An 18877-nucleotide genomic window follows, 5' to 3' on the forward strand; every position below is an offset into this window, starting at 1 on the left:
TCATCTGTATCTACAGAGATGTGTGCTTTAAATAGTTCCCTGATCACTTGCATAGTATTTTCTCATCTGCTATGTACAGATGTACAGAACTGTGGGAATAAGAAATATATACATGTAAAAATACTTAGCTGTATAAAGAAGAAATAGCTAAAAGCTAAAAAATCTAAAGGTGGGTTTTCTCTTTATGAAAGCATAACTTAGAGTGCTTTACCGAGTCAGGATGTAGTATATGAAGGGACTTCCTTGAGTAATGAGGTGGGTAAGAAACTTAGATTAACAGTCATCCTGGAAAATGAAGAAAAACCCATTTATAAATTGTCAGGATACAGGCTCTGAACAAAGAAGAACATAGGATTAACAGTGAAATTGGAACTGAAAATTAAGTGTAATACTGAATGGAGAAAGTGTGGAAAGGGGCCATCAAGTCAGCTGACAAGGATGAGGCAGCTCTGATTGTCATTGTGAAAACATGCTGAGCCCTCTTTTGAGCTAATGGGTGATTGGCACTTAGTTTGATCAGCAAGTGATGTGACTTTGTTTTCATGTAACATTTTAGTAAATTATTTTGTTAGAAGCATGATCTTGTCACACAAATTTGAAGAGAAGTCAATTCTTTTAGTTTTCAGAGAACCACAGCTTTCTGCTTTAACACAGGAATATTGTTAAGTAAGCTAATGGTAATCCTAAAGAAATAAAAATTAATTTGGTTAGGGGTGTATTTTGTAGAGTGAAATAAATTTGAGTTTAGTTCACGAAGCAGTATTAAAAACAAAGTTACAGAGGAATATAGTTTTTATGTGTTCTGAAATTTTTGAACTCAAGCTGATTGTGTTTATCTTTGACTGTTTTTCCTCTTAGAGGAGTCCTCTTATCCTGTTTCGGATTTTGTATACAATATAACATGCATTGAGTCGTTTTGCTATGTGCCAGACATTATTCTAGGTGCTTTACCTGGACTAAAATAACCCTCATAATGAGTATGTGAGGTGTAGGGTTTAATGGTAGAGGAATTTTGCAGAGTATTGGGAATGTTATGATTCCAAATTAAAAAAAAATACACAAACCACTTGAAAAATATTTTAAATTAGCTTTGTTAAATACATGAGCAAAATGTAAGAGAAATCAGTGAACTTTGGGTAAAGAAATACTTGCTGTCTCATCTATTCACTTGTGGTGTTTTCATCTTTATTTTTGTTTATTTTTGACTAAATGAGGACTGGATTGCAAATGTAGAATTTGAAGTAAAAGTAAATGTCATGTGGGTAATGAATGTTACCGAGATCACAATAAGTGTAGGATTAATTTTTCATTAGAGAAATTTTTTTAAGTTACACTAGAAATGAAAAGACCTCAGCTGTATCACCTGTCTTTGTGTCTATGATTGGTAAACACAGCTGTTAGTGAAATGAACATGGCGAGACTTCTCTTACCATGCTGGGTAAGAATAAGTATTTGCCCTTATTTTTCTGTATGTATTGTTAATAGTACTTTGAAGTGATTTTCTTGGATTAAAAATAATTTATAATGAAACGAGTGGCAAAATGTTTATTTAAAGCTGGGTGATGGGCACATGGAGGAGGTATACCTATCATTCTCTACTTTCATGTTAAGAAATTTTCCATAATAAAAACAATTAAGCTAAAAAAGCAACTTATAGTTTCTTGAACATTAATTTTGTGATCTCATTAAATTTCAGAGCCTAATTTTGAAATTGTGTAAGGCACTACCATCCCCAAAGTAAGGATCAGTATTTTCAGGGTGCAGTTGTAATTGCTTGCATCTCTGTTTAAGAATGTCTTCCCTAACTACTACCTTGGTGCTGGTTGTCTGCATAATCTTGTGTCTGTGTCTGTGAACTCATCATCTATCTGTTCTGGGACAGATTTTTCTGCCTATAGTAGAGGCAGATTTGAATAATTCTGGTGTTTTGTTTGCACTGAAGTAGAACTTTTAACTTTTTTACCATGGCGCTTCTCAGTTGCTTTCTATTTCTTTCTTGGGTGATTTCTTAACTTCTTTTTAATATCCTGTTCTAAATCGAGCTCTTTATCTGACCCTGTGCTCTGAATGTACCTCTCACTCCCAGAAAGTGACTCCATAATTGAATGAGAGGGGGAGACTCAAGCTCTTGACTTGGGTCATAGTTTTTCTCATATTTAAGGTTGACTTCCTCCTCTTTTATTGTTAAATGACTTTTATTGAATACATTTGGGATTTCTCATGTCCCTGCTGTACCCCAGGTCTTCATTTGTTGACTCCTAATAAGTATGACCTGGGGCTTCTGAGGTTTTCCTCAAAGTTTGGGAGAATATTTGTGAGGTTGTTGCTGTCATCATCTTTAACTTATAGGAGAAGAGACCTGAGCCCTTAAAGCATTTCCTCTCCTGCGGTCCCTACTGCCTCCTTCGGGCCAGCACTGGTTATTGAGTTCACAAAATTTATTTCCAAGCCATGCAAGGTATATTAAAATGTATCATGTTTTTAAAAAATCTTTTCAGTTCCTCTGTACCATTAACAAAGTATACCATATTTAATCAATTCTAAGAAACTACTTAAGCGTTTCTTCTGTAAATGAGATTATAGTACTTTTAAGGAATGGAGGAGAGAATGGAGTTTGTGTTAAGGCAGCACACCAGGATATCTTGGTTCTGGATTATTGGGATAATTTCAGAACTCTAGGTAAAATAAAGTACTTGATTAAGTTATAGATGCATAATTTTGATGGGTGGTGCATTGACTATAAGAATCAGAAAGAGGCCATTAAGAACAAATGTGATGGGTATAGATTACTGTTTCCAGAGGAAGTACTGTATGTACATGTACCTTATCTTGGGGTGGGGATACTTTTTCTCTCTTCAATTTTCTCCCATCATTAAATTTTACTGCCATGTAACACACATGTAGAAAAGTGTATGTATCTTAAGCAAGCAGCTTGATGAATTTTCACAAGTCGAAAATTCCTGTGTAAGCACCCAGATCAAGAGACAGAGTATAGGCAGCCATTTAAAATGTCCGATTCCACAGATTTCCATGATATTGCTCTAAAGAGTGCTGTTTAGACTGGCGCTGCCTGCCTTTGTTGTGTCTGTCTTTCCCAAGTGCATCTGCTGCCCTGGTTTCTAATAGTAAAGATGAGTTTTACCTGTTTTGTGTTTTAAATAAATGGATTCCACAGCATATACTCATTTTATGACTGGCTTTTTTTGCTCAGCCTGTTATATTTTAGACTGTTGTGGAGTATCAGGTCGAGCCCAGACTGATGACAAGGTATAATTTCAGGAGAGCTTTTTAAATACATCCTTCCCGGCTTCCTGTGACACGAACGACAGTGACTAGAGTGCTCCTTACGTAGCCATTGTGATGTTAGACTGAAACTGGTATTGCCCAGTCATTGGAGTACAACTCTTTGTAGTACACCCTTTTTTCAGCCTGTCTTTGACATCTTGACCTCTAAACAGCACTCTTTAGAGCAATATCATGGAAATCTGTGGAATCGGACATTTTAAATGGCTGCCTATACTCTGTGCCCTTTTTTTTTCACCTGTCCTCTCAGACATCTCCTTGTCCTTTGTGGAGTTCTTGTTTCTGAAGGAGCGAAGGTGTCAGTGGTATTTGCCTAACCTGTGCCTTGAATGTAGAGAACTCATGAGTGTAGGGAGAATGTAGTTTACCTCATTTATAAGGTCCTGACAAGATACCACCAGACCTCAACTTATATTCAGACTTGTGTGCAGAGAGGGCCTCAGTGCTGGTTGCTGAGCTGAGGTGGACGGGCTGGCAGTAGGATCACCCCAGAGGCAGTTTGACCTCCTTAGGGGCCTGTTCTGCGAGTTTGTTATGTGTCATTCTGTTGTGGGAATTTGTCAGCAGGATTGGCTGTGTGCATGTTTTACACAAAGCCAGGATAAGTCGCAGAGGAGAATGTAATGAAGATCATAGTAGACAGCTGATGAGTGAGGACAGTGGTTTGCAGACAGAGAGAACTTGATACAGCATAGTAAGCTGGATAATAGTTCACTGAACCCAGAGCAAGGACAACATGTGTCATTTTTCCAAATGTGAGCTTCACTTGGATTGGCAAGCTTTATTCTACCCCTCACCATTCAAGTATGCCAGTAAGCATCGTATGTGAGGTAACAGTGATCCGCGCGAGCTTTCATTGCCAAATGTCAAAGAGCTATTTCTTTATTGACTATTCTAAGTATTAAATATTAAGTATGCGTTGTTTAATTTATTAGAGAAATATTTATTGTATTAATTTGAATTATTAAATATAATATGTGATAGTCAATGTATAAACATTGTATAAACAATGTATAGGTAAATAAGCATTAAATATTTTAGGAATTATATCAGCTCTTCTTGAAGATTTGCCTTACCACTGTATTTGTGTTTTATCTTTTTTAGTAATACATGCACCTAGTTTAAAGAGTCAGGCAATTCTCTAAGACTTGCTATTAGGGAAGAATCTGTACAGATAACCATTTTCCATTTTTTTCTGGATTCTTTAGGTATTTGTGTGTCTCTAAATAAAATGCTTACACTAAGCTTGATTTTTTTTTTTTTTTTTAAACTTGAAATGTTATCAATGTGGACATCACACAGTGGAAGAGGGGAGTTAGGGCTCTTCCACTGCCCCTAGGTCCCTTACCTGCACAAATGCTTTTTGTCTCTTCTTCCTCCTGAGCTCCATGGTGGATTCCATATGGTCTGTGTGTAGTGTTACCACCCATAATGGAGACATGGTGTGCTGTGACGGTCCTTCCTTTCCTAACATTTTGTTTTCTGGAATTAATAATTGTTGCTTGTTTATTTTTTTGCGTATCTTTTGCAGATTGCAGTCCTAGTCTTTTGCTCCTTTCTAAGACTCTCTTCTTGTTTATTCAGATTGTTAGGATTTTTCACTTTCCTCTTTCTAAGGAACTCGAAGTCTTCTTTCTGTCCCACTTCTATCACTTGGTTGTCAGCAAGGCTGTTGCTGGCTTCTGTCTGAAGTTTTCTTCTTTATCATCCTGCAGATGCCCTGTGACCTGAGTAATCTCCTGTACCTCTTTCTCTCCATCATTCTTTTTTTCTTGGTAATCCTGTTTTGAAGGAGCTCAACTTTCACTAACTTCTTGAGAATGGGTGCATGGGATGTAAAGTTTTTGAGATCTTGAATATTCTTTTATCCTAATAAGATTTTTTTCTTTTTTGTCTTGAGTTTTCTGAAGTTTAATTATGTGACTTGGTCTGGATTTTTTTAGGCTTATCCTGTTTGGAGTTCACACAACTTCATGAATCTGTATGTTTGTGCCTTTTGCCTGTTTAGGACATTGTCAGTCATATTTCTATACCACTTTTTAGTGCTGCCCTCTTTCTCCTTTAGGACTCTGATGATACTTTGTTATTTCCCACAAGTCCCTGGGGCTCTCATCATTTTTTTCACTCATCAGTTTGAGTAAATTTTATAAGTTCTCGTTTTCTGAGATTTCCTATTTTATCTATTTTAAGAGAATTTGAAATTGCTTTTTGAAGTCTTTTGATGATGAAAACCTTTTCTGATGATCCCAGCATCTGCTTCATCTGGCTGTTGGTATCGGTGTCTTTTCTCATTCAAACTGTGAGGTTCTTGGAATGAAGAGTATTTTTGATTGCATCCTGGACACTTAGGAAAGTATGTTAAGAGGTGCTGGATCCTACTTAAATTTTGTATCTTAGTAGGCCTGGTTGGGTTTAGTGTGACGGTCCTGGCCTAGTTGGTAGGCTGTGGTTCTAGTGACAGCTTAGTTTCCAGAGTCCTTGCATTGGTGTCTGGTCAGGCTCATTTACCTGGTGTTGCTGGGGTTCTGCTGGACTGGGATGGATTGGCGGAGTTGTGGAAGGGAGATTCTGGGCCTGGACCCTCCCCTGAGGCTAGGTAGAGGGTAGGGGTATGTCTTGTGGGTGGAGGCTGGGACTCCCTGTTTGATCTTTGCTGATGTCACCTGTGCAGGTGGAGTGGTGGTGATCAGTGGGACATGGAATGTCCTACCCAGTAGGAATTTCCTACTCAGACACCCAGGTGCAGGCTGAACGCGCTTACCAGCAATCAGTTCCTGCTGTCTCTTTCCTGTTTCTTTGGCTAGGAGAGCACGTTTTTCTTGGGGATGTCTTTTTTGTTTATTCTTATTGGCATTTCTGGGTTGCAAGCCTCTCCAGCACCCAGTCTGCCTTTCTCGTCTGACATTTCAGAGATCTGCAAGTATGCTTGATCTCTGAGAAAAATGCAAGCTAAAATGTGGTACCATTTCTTCCCATCAGTGTGGCAGAAATAAAATGGCAATATCCAATGTTAGTAAATGTTTGAAGAAATAACTCTTAGGTATTATACTGTCGGTTGGAATGTAGCTTGGTATAAGTTTGTAGAACTTTCTTGAAGGGCAATTTAGAAGTAGATATTAAAATTTAAAATTTGTTATCTGTGTTCTCTGACATGAATTTAACATATAGGCGTATTTGCAAGTGTGTTCAAAGATAGATGTGCAAATAGTTTTAATGAAGCCTTGTTTTGCAGTGGAAAAATACTAGAAATAGCCTTAAATTCAGTAATGGAGAGTTGGTTAAGAAATTAAAGGCATAGCTGTACAGTATAATATTATACAGCTAGTTAAGACTAAAGTAATTATAAGAACTGCTAGAAAAATGACCACTATATATTATTATTATTATTTTTTGTAAATTAGAGATGTACAGTATAATTCCATATAAATATATGTGAAAATGTGTGTATGTTTATGTAGGCATAATAATGGGGGACTAAGACCTTTCAGTCTATTAAGACGATTTCCTCTGGAACTGGAGCAGTGTGATGGTGTGTTGGTCAGGGTGCACTGCGGGAGATAGGACACTTAAATATCTCAAATTTAAACATTCCTCTGCTGTTTGGGGCAATTATGCTACATTTATCATAGTAAAATGTAATCTTATTTTATAATGACAGCTATGCTTCATGAACATTTTTTTCCTCTCTCTCCCTTTTAGGACATGACCGATAATAGCAACAGTCAACTGGTAGTAAGAGCAAAGTTTAACTTCCAGCAGACAAATGAAGATGAGCTTTCCTTTATGAAAGGAGACGTCATACATGTCACTCGAGTGGAGGAAGGGGGCTGGTGGGAGGGCACACACAACGGCAGGACTGGCTGGTTCCCCAGCAACTACGTGCGAGAGATCAAGCCTAGTGGTAAGTGGCAAGTTTGTGGAATAGACTGAGGCTTTTCCTTTAGGCGAGAAGGAATAATAAGTGAATATGCTCAATGTATACTAAGTGCTTTTATCCAGTTGAACTTGTGTAAATGACTATGGGTTGAGTATTCAGATTCTTCCCCATTCATTTTTTTGTTCAAAGTGATTTTTACTTTATCCTCACATTAAGTTGCTTCTGACCAATTGGCTATAAAGTAGAGTTCCCGTGACCTTGCCTTGGGTTTGTTAATTTGCTAGAATGACTCACAGAACTCAGGGAAACACTAGTTATATCTACCAGTTTATTATATAATAAAGGATACAGATGAACAGCCAGATGAAGACGCATATAAGGTGAAGTCTAGAAGACTTCTGAAGGCAGGAGCTTCTGTCTCCCTAGAGTTGAGGGTGTACCACCCTCCTGGCATGTAGATGTATTCACCAACCTGGAAACTTTCTGACCCTGTACTATTGGACTTTTTATGGCGGTTTCATCACATAGGCATGATCAATCATTAACTCAATCTCCAGCCCCGTCTCCCCTTCCTGAGAATAGGGGGTGAAAATATTCCTGAGAATAACTTGGAAATGCCAAGCTTCTAATCATGGCTGGGTCTTTCTGGTGACCAGTCCACCAATCAGGAGCCTACTCAGAGTCACTTCAGCAGAACAAAAGATGCTCCTTGTGCTCTTATCACTTCGGAAATTTTAAGAGTTTTAGCTCTGTCCCACAAACCGGAGGCAGTAACTAATATACATATTTTCTATTTCACAGCCATATTTTGTTTATCCATTCATCTGTTGCTAGATGTTTGGATCATTTCTACCTTTTGGCTATTTTGAATAATGTTACTGTGAACATGGTATGCAGGTATCTGACTCCTTTCAGTTTTTTTGGGTATATATCTAGGAATAGAATTGCTGGCTCATCTTGTAATTGTGTTAAATTTTGAGGAACCACTAAGCTATTTCCACAGCAGCCATACCATTTTGTATTTCTATCATCAAAAGGGTTATTTCTCCACGTCCTTGCCAACACTTTTTTTTTTTGATAATAGCCATCTTAATGGGTGCGTGGTATCTAATTTTTGCTATTTTCTGTGGTTGATAATAAAAACAGTATTTTTTCATTATTATAAAATTAACAATAGTCAATATTTTTTGGCTGCTTATTATGCTGTGATTATTGTATAAAGTGCCTTTTATCTGTGACCTCATTCAGTCCACACCACAGCCCCAGAAGACAAGTATTGCCAAGATATTCAGCATAGGGTACAAATAATATTCCTTTAATCTATCTAAGTGTAGAACCAGCTGAGAGCGCGGCACTGGTATCAGGTTGATTGAGATGGAAATGTCATCTTGACTTTAGAGACATGACTGTTGGGAGGTGTAGCTTAGTCTCTGACTGACCAGTCTCACTGGTCAGTCCCTGGGACAGCTGGCCCTCGAGCCTGAGGGCTGGGGCAGACTGAGTCCAGGCTCTGATAGCAGCTCTGGGGCTAGTTCTGAATTCTATTGATTCTTCTGGGGGCAGAAGAGCAGCACTTACGCCCTTTCTAGGAGGACTCTGGAGGCGAGGAGGAGGGAGAGGGAGGGAGGGTAAGTTGGTCTTTTCCCTTTTCCAGTGAGGGCGAGGTGATCACAGAGCTGGTAATGGGGCAGACCATCAGAAGATCACAGTGCTGGTGTTGTGTCCAGAATAACCAGACCCAACTTGAGTGCTCTTAACCAGGAGACAGTTTATTAGCCGGCGGCTGTCCTTGCAAAGGAGCAGCCTCGAAATGCCAAGATACAAGGTTTTTAAGCCCCAAATCCCATTCCTCATTCTGTCTTAAAGGTCCATCTTTCTCCTATTCACTACCTGTCAACCCAATGGTCAGGTGTGCAAGCGGGAAGTACAGAAGCAGAAAGCTTGTGTTAGAATGTTATGTTCCTATGGGTGATTGCCTATGTTCCCATGGGCAATAGCCAGTGTTCCCATGGGTGATGGCCAAACAGTAATTTTCAGCTTATATACAATTGATTATTTTTCATGCCACGCAAGCAGGGTTACACAGGCTAAAATTGGCAGTTAGCGTATGAGCTCATTGTTACAAGTTTCATGATTAACAGAATGTGGTTAGGGGTTCCAGAAACTAGGCCTAAGTTATAGACTTCCTTTGTCCAGTTTCAGGTTTTAATTATTCTTTAACCCTTTCACATTTCAGCGGGCTATTACACTGGTAATGGGCACACCATCAGGAGTGGAGCCTGCTGATAGGGCAGATGTCTTTTGAATCTGGGATTTCTTGAATTTTGCTGTGAACGACTCATTTAGATGAGAGTTCTGGTCTGATTTTTGAGTTGCCATAGTAACAGTGCAGATGAATGAATTTTTACTTTTCAGGTATTTCTCCTCATGGAATTTTCAAAGTTAACCTTTGCAAATTACACAGAAAAGATAGTTTGTGGGTCTCACAGATTCTCTTCAGGTGACTTCTAGGAGTTATTTTCAAAAGGATTTGAATGTCATCATTGTCTTCTGTTGGTAGTACAGTTCACCCTTGAACACCAGGATTAGGGGTGCTGACTCCTGTGCTGTCAAAAATCTATAATTTTTAACTCCCCCCTACCAATAGCCCACTGTTGACTGGAAGCGTTACAGAAAGTCTGTTAACACGTTTCGTATGTTATATGTATTATATACTGTATTGTTAACAATAAAGTAAGCTAGAGGAAAAATTTAAGGAAGTTGCAAGGAAGAGAAAATATATTTATAGTAATTGAAAAAAAATCCATATATAAGTGGTTCAGTGCAGTTCAAACCTGTATTGTTCAAGGGTCAGCTGTAGTTGGTTTCATAGCGCACTGTTACCCTTTTAAAGTCCAGCAATGCAATATAGACATTTTGCTTTCAAGTTCCATATTTGGACTGTGGGCCCAAGAACCGGTGGGTATAGATGCAGCTCTAAGACGAACTAGCTATTCCCTGTTTATAAGAATTTACTTAGGAGCGACTGCATCACTTGTTTTATCTGAAATTCCCATTTTTGTGTCTTGTGTGTGTGGGGAGAGGGGAGGAGGGAGATTGAGGGAGACCCTTTTAAACAAGTGCATGTAATTGCATTGTTGTCAAAGAGCCCTTTGTGGGGGTTCACATGGACACTAGTTTTCTTACCCAGGTAACTGCAGAATTTCCTTTTTCTGTTTTTTAAAGTATAAGGAATAACATTTGTTCCTGTTGGTGATCTATTATGTCCATTATTCTTTATCTGACAGTCGAACCAAAGGAATAATCTCTTTTGGAAATCACACATCCCTAGTGTTCTCAGATTACCTGGATATATTCTAAGGAAAGTAATAGTCTGATTTTAAATGTCGGCATTTGAGACAGAAAGACGCGAAACCACATTTTTATCTTATTACTTTATAACAGTTGGGAATAAAACTCTAGGATCACAGTAACATTTCAGTATTGCATTTTTTCAGTAATTTATGTGGCTTTGTGATTTCGGATTAGGTTTTCTTTTTTGAAGAGTGTGTTTAATGTAAGCATTGTAATTTACAGTGTAATTAATGCTTCATTTTCTGTAAACAAAATGTGCCAAGCCCCAAACATACAGACTCCTCTAACTGGTGTTAGGATCATTTTCTTGTGAAACAAAAACACAGATTTCCTTTAAATTATGAGTTTCTCTTCTGTGTTAAATTTTGATTTGATTTACAAATATTTTCATTAAATAAAACTGAGGTCTGCCTTTAAGGCGATCCATTTGGGCTGCGTACATCCAGGTAAGTTCTCAAGCAAATCCAATTTCTCTCGTCCACTGCTTGGGGAATTATAAGTGGCTGTGATTGTCTGCCCTCTTATGGTGAGAGATGGCAGTGTTCTGGTCCAGCATGTAACCGTGCCTTTGACCTGCATGTAGTTTCTTCTTTGAAATTGTTCCTCTTTAAAGATGCATATCTTCCACGAGTTTGCATAAGGATATTCCTAATGCTTACTGCAAATGCACTGTATTTTCTTCTAGAATCTTTACTGTTTTATGGAAGTTATATCATCATTACTTAGCATTTATTTTCTGTGTATTTTTTGGATATATAAAACCCATGGATTTCGATTGTGTTTTATACACACTTATATGTTTTACACACACAATAGAGAGTTTCTTAAATTCAAAGGAGGTAGAAGGAAAGAGAAGCAACAAGGCTGGCAGTGGGAGTGAGTGACGCTGGTTGGTGCTGTCATTAAGTAAACATGGAGGTAGGTGCTCAGTCCTCAGTGCATGAGGTTGGAAAGTGAATACCACTGATGGCTAAGCTGGCTTGGTGAACAAATTGCGTTCCATATCCCCACGAGTACAGTTTCATGTGTGCATACACATTTACCAGGTTTCTTTCCAATGATTTTTTTAAGGCGCATCGAGTTTAATTTCTCTCATTTTGGGGCAGCTCATCTGTGTACAGTAAAGGCATTTCTTTTAAATCTCGAGGTGATGAGTAATAACTATCCTTGCCAGTGATGAGAGAACTTAAATGTGACTGTTATTGGCTAATCCACAGATACTTTAATGAGAAGTCACACTGCCACTTCCTGAGTTTGTCACTTTGAATATTTTCTGTTTATTTTTGACATCAGGAAGTGACATATAATGCAAACTGTTGGACACAGTCATTAACTTAGCTGTGAAAGAACAGCGTTTGATATAATTTGCAGGGAAAGGGACAAAGGTAACATGGAACCTTGTTTTTCTTTGTATCGCTTGAAATAGTGTTTTCTCGAGCCCTCACTTTTCTTTGGTGTGGAATAGATTTGGATGTATGTGTGCACATGTGCACTTATGTATGTGTATGTGTGCATATGATATTAAGTTTCTGAAAACACCCAAGATGTGGCTGCATTAGAGGATGGGCCTCTCCATACTATCTCTTCCAGATGCAGAATTTTTAATAGGTGGGAAGAGCATAAAGTGTAAGGTTTACATCTCTGAGGCATGTGTGAGGGAACCTAGCATAATGTACAAAAGGTAGAAGTGAATATTCTTCCACATTACCAATAAACGAGCACTCACCAAACACCAATGTTACCGGGTGCTGTGGGGGATGTTCTGTGAGTGTGGCCATATCCCAGTGATGGTGATTAAACATCCTCAATTTCAAGGACACATTCCATAGGTCAACTGATTTGTAATAATTTGGGATCAGGCTCGATAGTCTTTCAGAATTAGATGTAACTTTTTAAAGTTTTATTTTTATTTTAAAAACATTGTTAAAGTAACAAAAGCGTGTGAAAACCAGGTAAGTAGGATGAAAGAGCTTTGTTAAAAGCAGAAGTCTCTTGCTCCCTCCCCTTCCTTCGTGTCATTACCCGCCGGGGAGAGCCTCTCCTGAGCAGCCTTCCTCCTGTATGCTGTGACTTCTCTGTGTTAACTTTATCTCTTGCCTCCTTGTCTTCCCCTTCTGTCCTTGCAAGCTTTTTTTCTACATATTATTTTGTTCTCCTGTTCCATTATTGGTGATGCTGAGTAATACACTTCAGTCTTAATTATGTTTCTCATGGACCTTTGGTAGTTACCTCTTGATGCTCCATTTTGTAATACAAGGTCTTACCTTGACGTTTTTCTACCCTTCAATTCTGCCTTTGTTCAGCTACATTGTCCATATCACATTGTCAAGGTTGTCATGATTGCATTTGGTTTTAAAGCCACAGCCAACATTCAGTAAATATTTACTTGAGTAACCACTGTTGTAGGAACTGGGAAAATAACAATGAATAAGACAACAAAGTGTCTGATGTTTACCTGAAGTTCCCTGAATAGAAAATTAGACTAGATGATTGAGAGAGTGATTGTTCTCTCTGCTGGCATTGATAACAAAAAGAGGAGGGGATTTTTACAGAATTAAAAAGACCGAAGCATAACAACCACATGCATGTATTTGGTTCCCGATTCACAGACGCCAAAGACAAAAAGTTGTTATTATAATAGACAGGGAAATTTGAATATTGACTAGGCATTAGATAATACGAAGGAATTATTAATTTTGTCAGGTGTGGTAATGGCCTGATGCTAGGTCCCTATGAGTAAGATGGACATTAAAGTATCGATGAGTAAAATGGCATAGTTTCTGGAATTTACTGTATAATGCTTCCATAAAAGAAAAAGGAGGGATATTAAGATCAAGTGAATGTCGATAACTGTTGAAGCTAAGTAAGAGTATATATTTGTGATTATTCTCTCTACTTTTATGTATGTTTGTAAATTTCTATAACAAAGTTATGGAAAAAAACCAACACAATTACAACACTTTCAGACAAGGTTCAAGATTGTTTACTACTAGCAAATTATCATTAAAGAGACTAGGAAGATATATAACAAGATGACCGAAACCTAATAGGCAGGGGTATAAGATAGAGGAGACTATGGCAGCAAAGAAACTGGTGAAATTAACCCATGTAGAATGAATGTATGACATGACCACTAGGGTGGATTTATAAATGAGATGACAACAATAATATGGAAGATAAGAAGAGGAAGTTAGAATTAGGAATTATTCTCAGGACTGAGTCCTCTGAAGGAGGCAGGCCGTAGGGATTAACTCTAGGCTTTGTGGGGTCAGTCATACACATGGATGAAAAGGTAACCATAGAACAGGAAGCAGTGGATATGTAACTTTCAGACAAGTTAGAAGAGGAAAATAAGGAATAATAAAAACTTACTTCAAAAAGAGGCAGAAAAAAAGCGTGTGATTGTTGAATCTTAATTTATTGCAGGAAAGGGAAGAACTGTTGCTTCAATTGGTCCCTGGAAATGTAGCACCAAATTATGTTGTTTCTGTACCCCTCAGTGCACTTTGTAGCCATCAGACATACCACCTCGCAGAACCAATGATAGGAAGATGCACACTCCACAAAACCCATGCACAGAAAGAACTAGCAATAGACAGACATATCCCTCCCCATAGAACCAATGATAGAAATGTTTTTCCTTTACTATACTCCTAAGCTACATGTGTAGCTTACAATTTAGTGTTCTTTGTTGACAACAGTGAAGCATGATCTGTCACATTTTTAGCCTGAACTAGAGGAACAAGCTGAGTGTTGCACAGTTGTGAAGGACGCCAGCTCTGACCCCAGGGAGCTGAGCATGAGAAGGAGATACAGGCATTGTGATGCCTCCCTTGCCATGTGCGGACCTTCTGTTCACCTTCCCCTTTTTAGTTTGTATTTTCAGTAGAAGTTGCTGGGTCAGCAGTTTTGGGCTCTGTGGTGGGGTGGGGGGCGGGGAGGGAAGGGGGGTGTGGCTGGTGCATTTGTTTGTCTCTAGTGTTGATCAGTAAAACTACATTACATTTTTATTTCAGAAAAGCCCGTATCTCCCAAATCTGGAACATTGAAGAGCCCTCCCAAAGGATTAGATACGACTGCCATTAACAAAAGCTATTATAATGTGGTAAGTAATTGCAAAACATTTTATGAGACTAACTTCTTTTTTTGAATATCTCTAAAACTCAGCAATGTGGAATATAGGTAAAGTACTTTGAGTATGAAGAAGGATAGAAAACTTAAAATCATGCATTATCTACCACACAGATATAACCACCGTTAATTTGGCAGATTTATAATATCTATAATCTTATATTTTTGTTTTAATATTATATGTATATGTGGAATTGAACCTTGTTCTCATCACGTAACTTGGTAATATGATTATATCTCCATATCATTACAAGTCTTCAAAAACAAGATTTTAAAAAGGTACATGATGTGTTTTAAAGATTTTATGCACATTGAATGCCATTATACTCATATTTGGAGTAGATTATAAATGCTTTAGATCAATATAGTTTCTCGTTTATTTTGTATCTTAACATAGTCCTTCCTGGGATGGATGTGTGTACATATATATATGTATATAAATATATTAAATACCATGAAATTAGAGGAGAGTGTCTAGGCATTGTACATAGTAAAGATAAGTATTACAGAATCTTAAAACTTGCTGCATTTGAAACTTAACATGAGCAGTTTGTGAACCTAAAAAAAATCTCATATATAATTCAAACCTTTTTTGACCCTTCACAGTTGCATATTGTACAGAAAATAGAAAATGGTATTCTTTATTTGGATAAAGTTTTACATTGCTATTCTTTATCCACTTGGTATAATAAACCAGCAATGTAAACTTTCTAAACATGGATATGTTTTGAATGCTGTGGAAAGTGCATTTATTTAGTTGCTTCTTCCCCTACTTCCAATCTTTTATTTTCTTGATCAGGGGATATAAATCTGAGGCCACGAGACCTTTGAATTTTTAAGTGAAACAGCAGCTGCTTAGTGTTTCTTTGCAGCAGCCCTTTTATCATGGATGTTTAATTTTCTGTACTTTTATTAAGAAATGGTGAAAAATTGTAACATTTGAATATGAGTTAGTTCTACCACACTGACCTATTGCCACAGTCTTTGCTTTGAGTCTGCATATTCAGCTTTCTCCTAAGTGATTCTCTTCCATTTGCCCCCAAGTCTTACAGAACAAGTTAGCCTCAGGGAAAATTCATTAATTTAACAAGTATTTATTAGTTGCCCATTCTATGCCAGGCGCTATTAAAGGCATTGGGTATGTAACAGTGAATAGAAATGGCAGAAATTTCTCCTTTGTCGGCATATGTTCTGGTGTGTGGCAACAGTCAGTTGTTTTCTCTCATTTCCTGCCTCCATTCCATTGCCCCTCTTTTCATAATTTCACTTTACTCCTTCTCGTTCACTGGTCTCTGCACATGATGCCACTGAACACACCACACTAGCAATCTTTTGACTTTTTTCCTTGTATTGGTCAACTTCAGATCTGTTCCTGAGAAATACTGTATTTTCACCTTCTGCTTCCCTGATTTCTTTTCACCAGTCTTTTATCTGTTTCATCTGTACCCCAACTCTGTCGACTTTCAGAATGTTAGACTCCTCAGCACATCCTGTACCCCAATATGGAGGGATCACCTTCCTTTCCTGGTTGTGCTCAGCTCTCCATGTCCTCTTCAGTGCTGTGCCTGTTGAATGTTTGTTCCTGGGATGTGGCTCTGCTATTTTGCTTTTTAGTATAAAATGTGTTACGTATGTGGTTTTATGCACATAGCCACAAGAAGACACAATAAAAGTCTTTCTATGGTTTTTCAGGGGTTCTTAGTAGGAAAACCTGCCTTTTTCTTTTGCATTTGTATGTAAGACATTGGTTTCTTTGGGGAACGCTTCATGTGATGAAGAATGCAATCATAATCCACAGTGGGAGCTACTTCTATTAGAGTTTAAAGTAGTTCCTCCCTTTCTGTGATTTTACTTTCTGTGGTTTCAGTTACCCACGGTCAACTGCAGTCTGAAAATACTATATGAGAAATTCCAGAAATAACCAATTTGAGTTTTAAATTGTGCACCCTTCTGAGTATTGTGGTGAAATCTCCTGCCATCCCACTCTGTCCTGCTCAGAACATGAATCATCCCTTTGTCTAGCATATATACTACCCCCCTGTTAGTCACTTAGTAGCTGTCTCAGTTTTCAGATTGACTATTGTGGTATCACAGTGCTTGTATGCAAAAAAAACCCTTATTTTACTTAATAATGGCCCCAACGTCCTTGAATAGTGATGCTGGCAATTCAAATATGCCAGAGAAGCAGGAAAGTGCTTCCTTTAAGTGAAAATGTGAAAGTTCTTGACTTAAGGAAAGAAAAAATTTTATGCTGAGATTGCTAAGATCTATGGCAAAAACAAATCTTCTGTAACTGTCAAGGAGGAAAAAGAAATTTGTGCTAGTTTTGCTGTTGTACTTTAAATTGTTGTGGTAATTATGTTGCTAATCTCTTTGCCTGATTTATCAAGTAAACTTTATTATAGATATGTATGTATAAGAAAAATAGTAAATAAAGGTTTCAGTACTGTCCACGGTTTCAGGCTTCCACTGGAGATCTTGGAATGAGTGCCTGCAGATAAGGGGAGACTAATATATACCTGAAAAATTGTATTGGAGGGAAATAAGTTAGCAGCTTCTAAATTGGTGCCAGCAGCATTTTTCTGATATCTCCACTAATCTTGCTTCCATTAGATATTTTGTAAAACCATGCTCTTCTAGAAATCCTAGTGGGTTGTTTTCCTTTGCATTTTATATTCTATAATTCTCTTCAGATTGAAGCATAATTATTGCCTTTTTAGATTTCCTTCTTTAAATGTGCTTGTATAGGGAGAATAGCCTTTTATCGCCTGTGCTTTCTCTTTGAATTAGCGCTTAAAGTTCCTCCCTGTGCTTCTCTTTTTAGTGCTGAATAATATTAAATTGGATGTACAACAGTTTATCCATTCACCTAGTGAAGGGCATTTGGTTACTTCCAAGTTTTGGCAATTATGAATAAAGCTACTATGAACGTAGTTTCTGTGTGGACTTAAGCTTTCAACTCCTTTGAGTAAATACCATGGAGTACTGTTGGCTAGTGCATATGTTAAGGTTATGTTTAGTTTTGTAAGAAGCTGCCAAACTGTATTCCACAGTAGCTGTACTATTTTGCATTCCCACCAGCAATGAGAGTTCCTGTTGCTCCACATCCTCACCAGCATTTGATATTGTCAGTGTGCTGGATTTTGGCCATTCTGATAGGTGTGTAGTGGTATCTCATTGTTTCAACTTGCCTTTCCCTGATGACATGATGTGGAGCATCTTTTCATATGTTTACTTGTATATTTTTTTGTGTGTGAGGTGTCTGTTAAGGTCTTTGGTCTTTGGCTCTTTTTTTTTTTTTAAGTTTTAAGAGTTCTTTGTATGTTTTGGGTAATAGTCCTTACTCATGTGTGATTTTGTTTTCCTTAATCTTTAATTTTCTGTAGTTTGAAGATGATATGCCCAGGTGTTCTTTTTTGATTTTTATTTTTTTATTTTTTAGCATTTATATGCTTGGTGTTCTCTGAGCTTCCTGGATATGTGGTTTAAGGTCTGACATTAATTTGAGGACATTCTCAATCATTGTTTCAAATGTTCTATTCCTTCTTCTAATGTTCTCTTTACATGCATGATTACACCTTTTGTAGTTATTCCATTGTTCTTGGATATTCTGTTCTATGTTTTTCATTTTCAGTCTTTATTCTCTTTGGTTTTAGAGGATTCTATTGATATATCCTGTAGCCTTGAGATTCTTTTCTCAGCTGCGTCCAATGTGCTAATAAGCTCATCAAATACATTCTTCATTTCTGTAAGTGTTTTTGACCTCTAGCTTTTCTTTTTGGTTCGTTCTTAGGATTTCTACCTCTGTGTACATTGTCTTTCTGTTCTTGCATGCTGTCCTCTTTATCCACTAGAACCTTTAGCATATTAATCATAGTTGTTTTAAATTTCCAGTTTGTTGGATTTATGCACTGTCCTGCCATGTCTGGTTCTGATGCTTATGTCTTTTCAAATTGTGTTTTTTGCACTTTGGTATGCCTTTTAATTTTCTTGATAAGTCCAGACATGGTGGACTAGGTAAAAAGAACTGCTACGAATAGGCCTTTAGTAATTTGGTGGTGAGATGTGAGAAAGGGGAAGTGTTCTATAATCTTAGAATTAGATCTATCTTTTCGTGAACCTGTGCCTCTGGACTGTTAATTTAACAAATGTTTCTCAGATTTTTTTCTCCCCCTTAAGGAGGGACAGGATGGATTAAGACAGCTGGGGGTG

The 18877-nt window shown here is 37.7% G+C and overlaps 1 protein-coding gene across 3 annotated transcripts in view; it reads left to right on the forward strand.

The window, feature by feature from the left end:
* The window catches only part of ARHGEF7 (Rho guanine nucleotide exchange factor 7), a 135192-nt gene that overhangs the window by 54895 nt on the left and 61420 nt on the right, over positions 1–18877 (forward strand). For all 3 annotated transcript variants that reach the window (XM_011373940.2, XM_011373943.2, XM_011373944.2), the window contains exons 5-6: positions 7003–7204; positions 14551–14639. In XM_011373940.2, coding sequence (XP_011372242.1) covers positions 7003–7204; positions 14551–14639 — 291 coding nt within the window. The remainder of the gene's footprint in view (positions 1–7002; positions 7205–14550; positions 14640–18877) is intronic.

The sequence above is a fragment of the Pteropus vampyrus genome, unplaced genomic scaffold, assembly GCF_000151845.1.
Source record: "Pteropus vampyrus isolate Shadow unplaced genomic scaffold, Pvam_2.0 Scaffold236, whole genome shotgun sequence".
Lineage (NCBI taxonomy): Eukaryota > Metazoa > Chordata > Mammalia > Chiroptera > Pteropodidae > Pteropus > Pteropus vampyrus.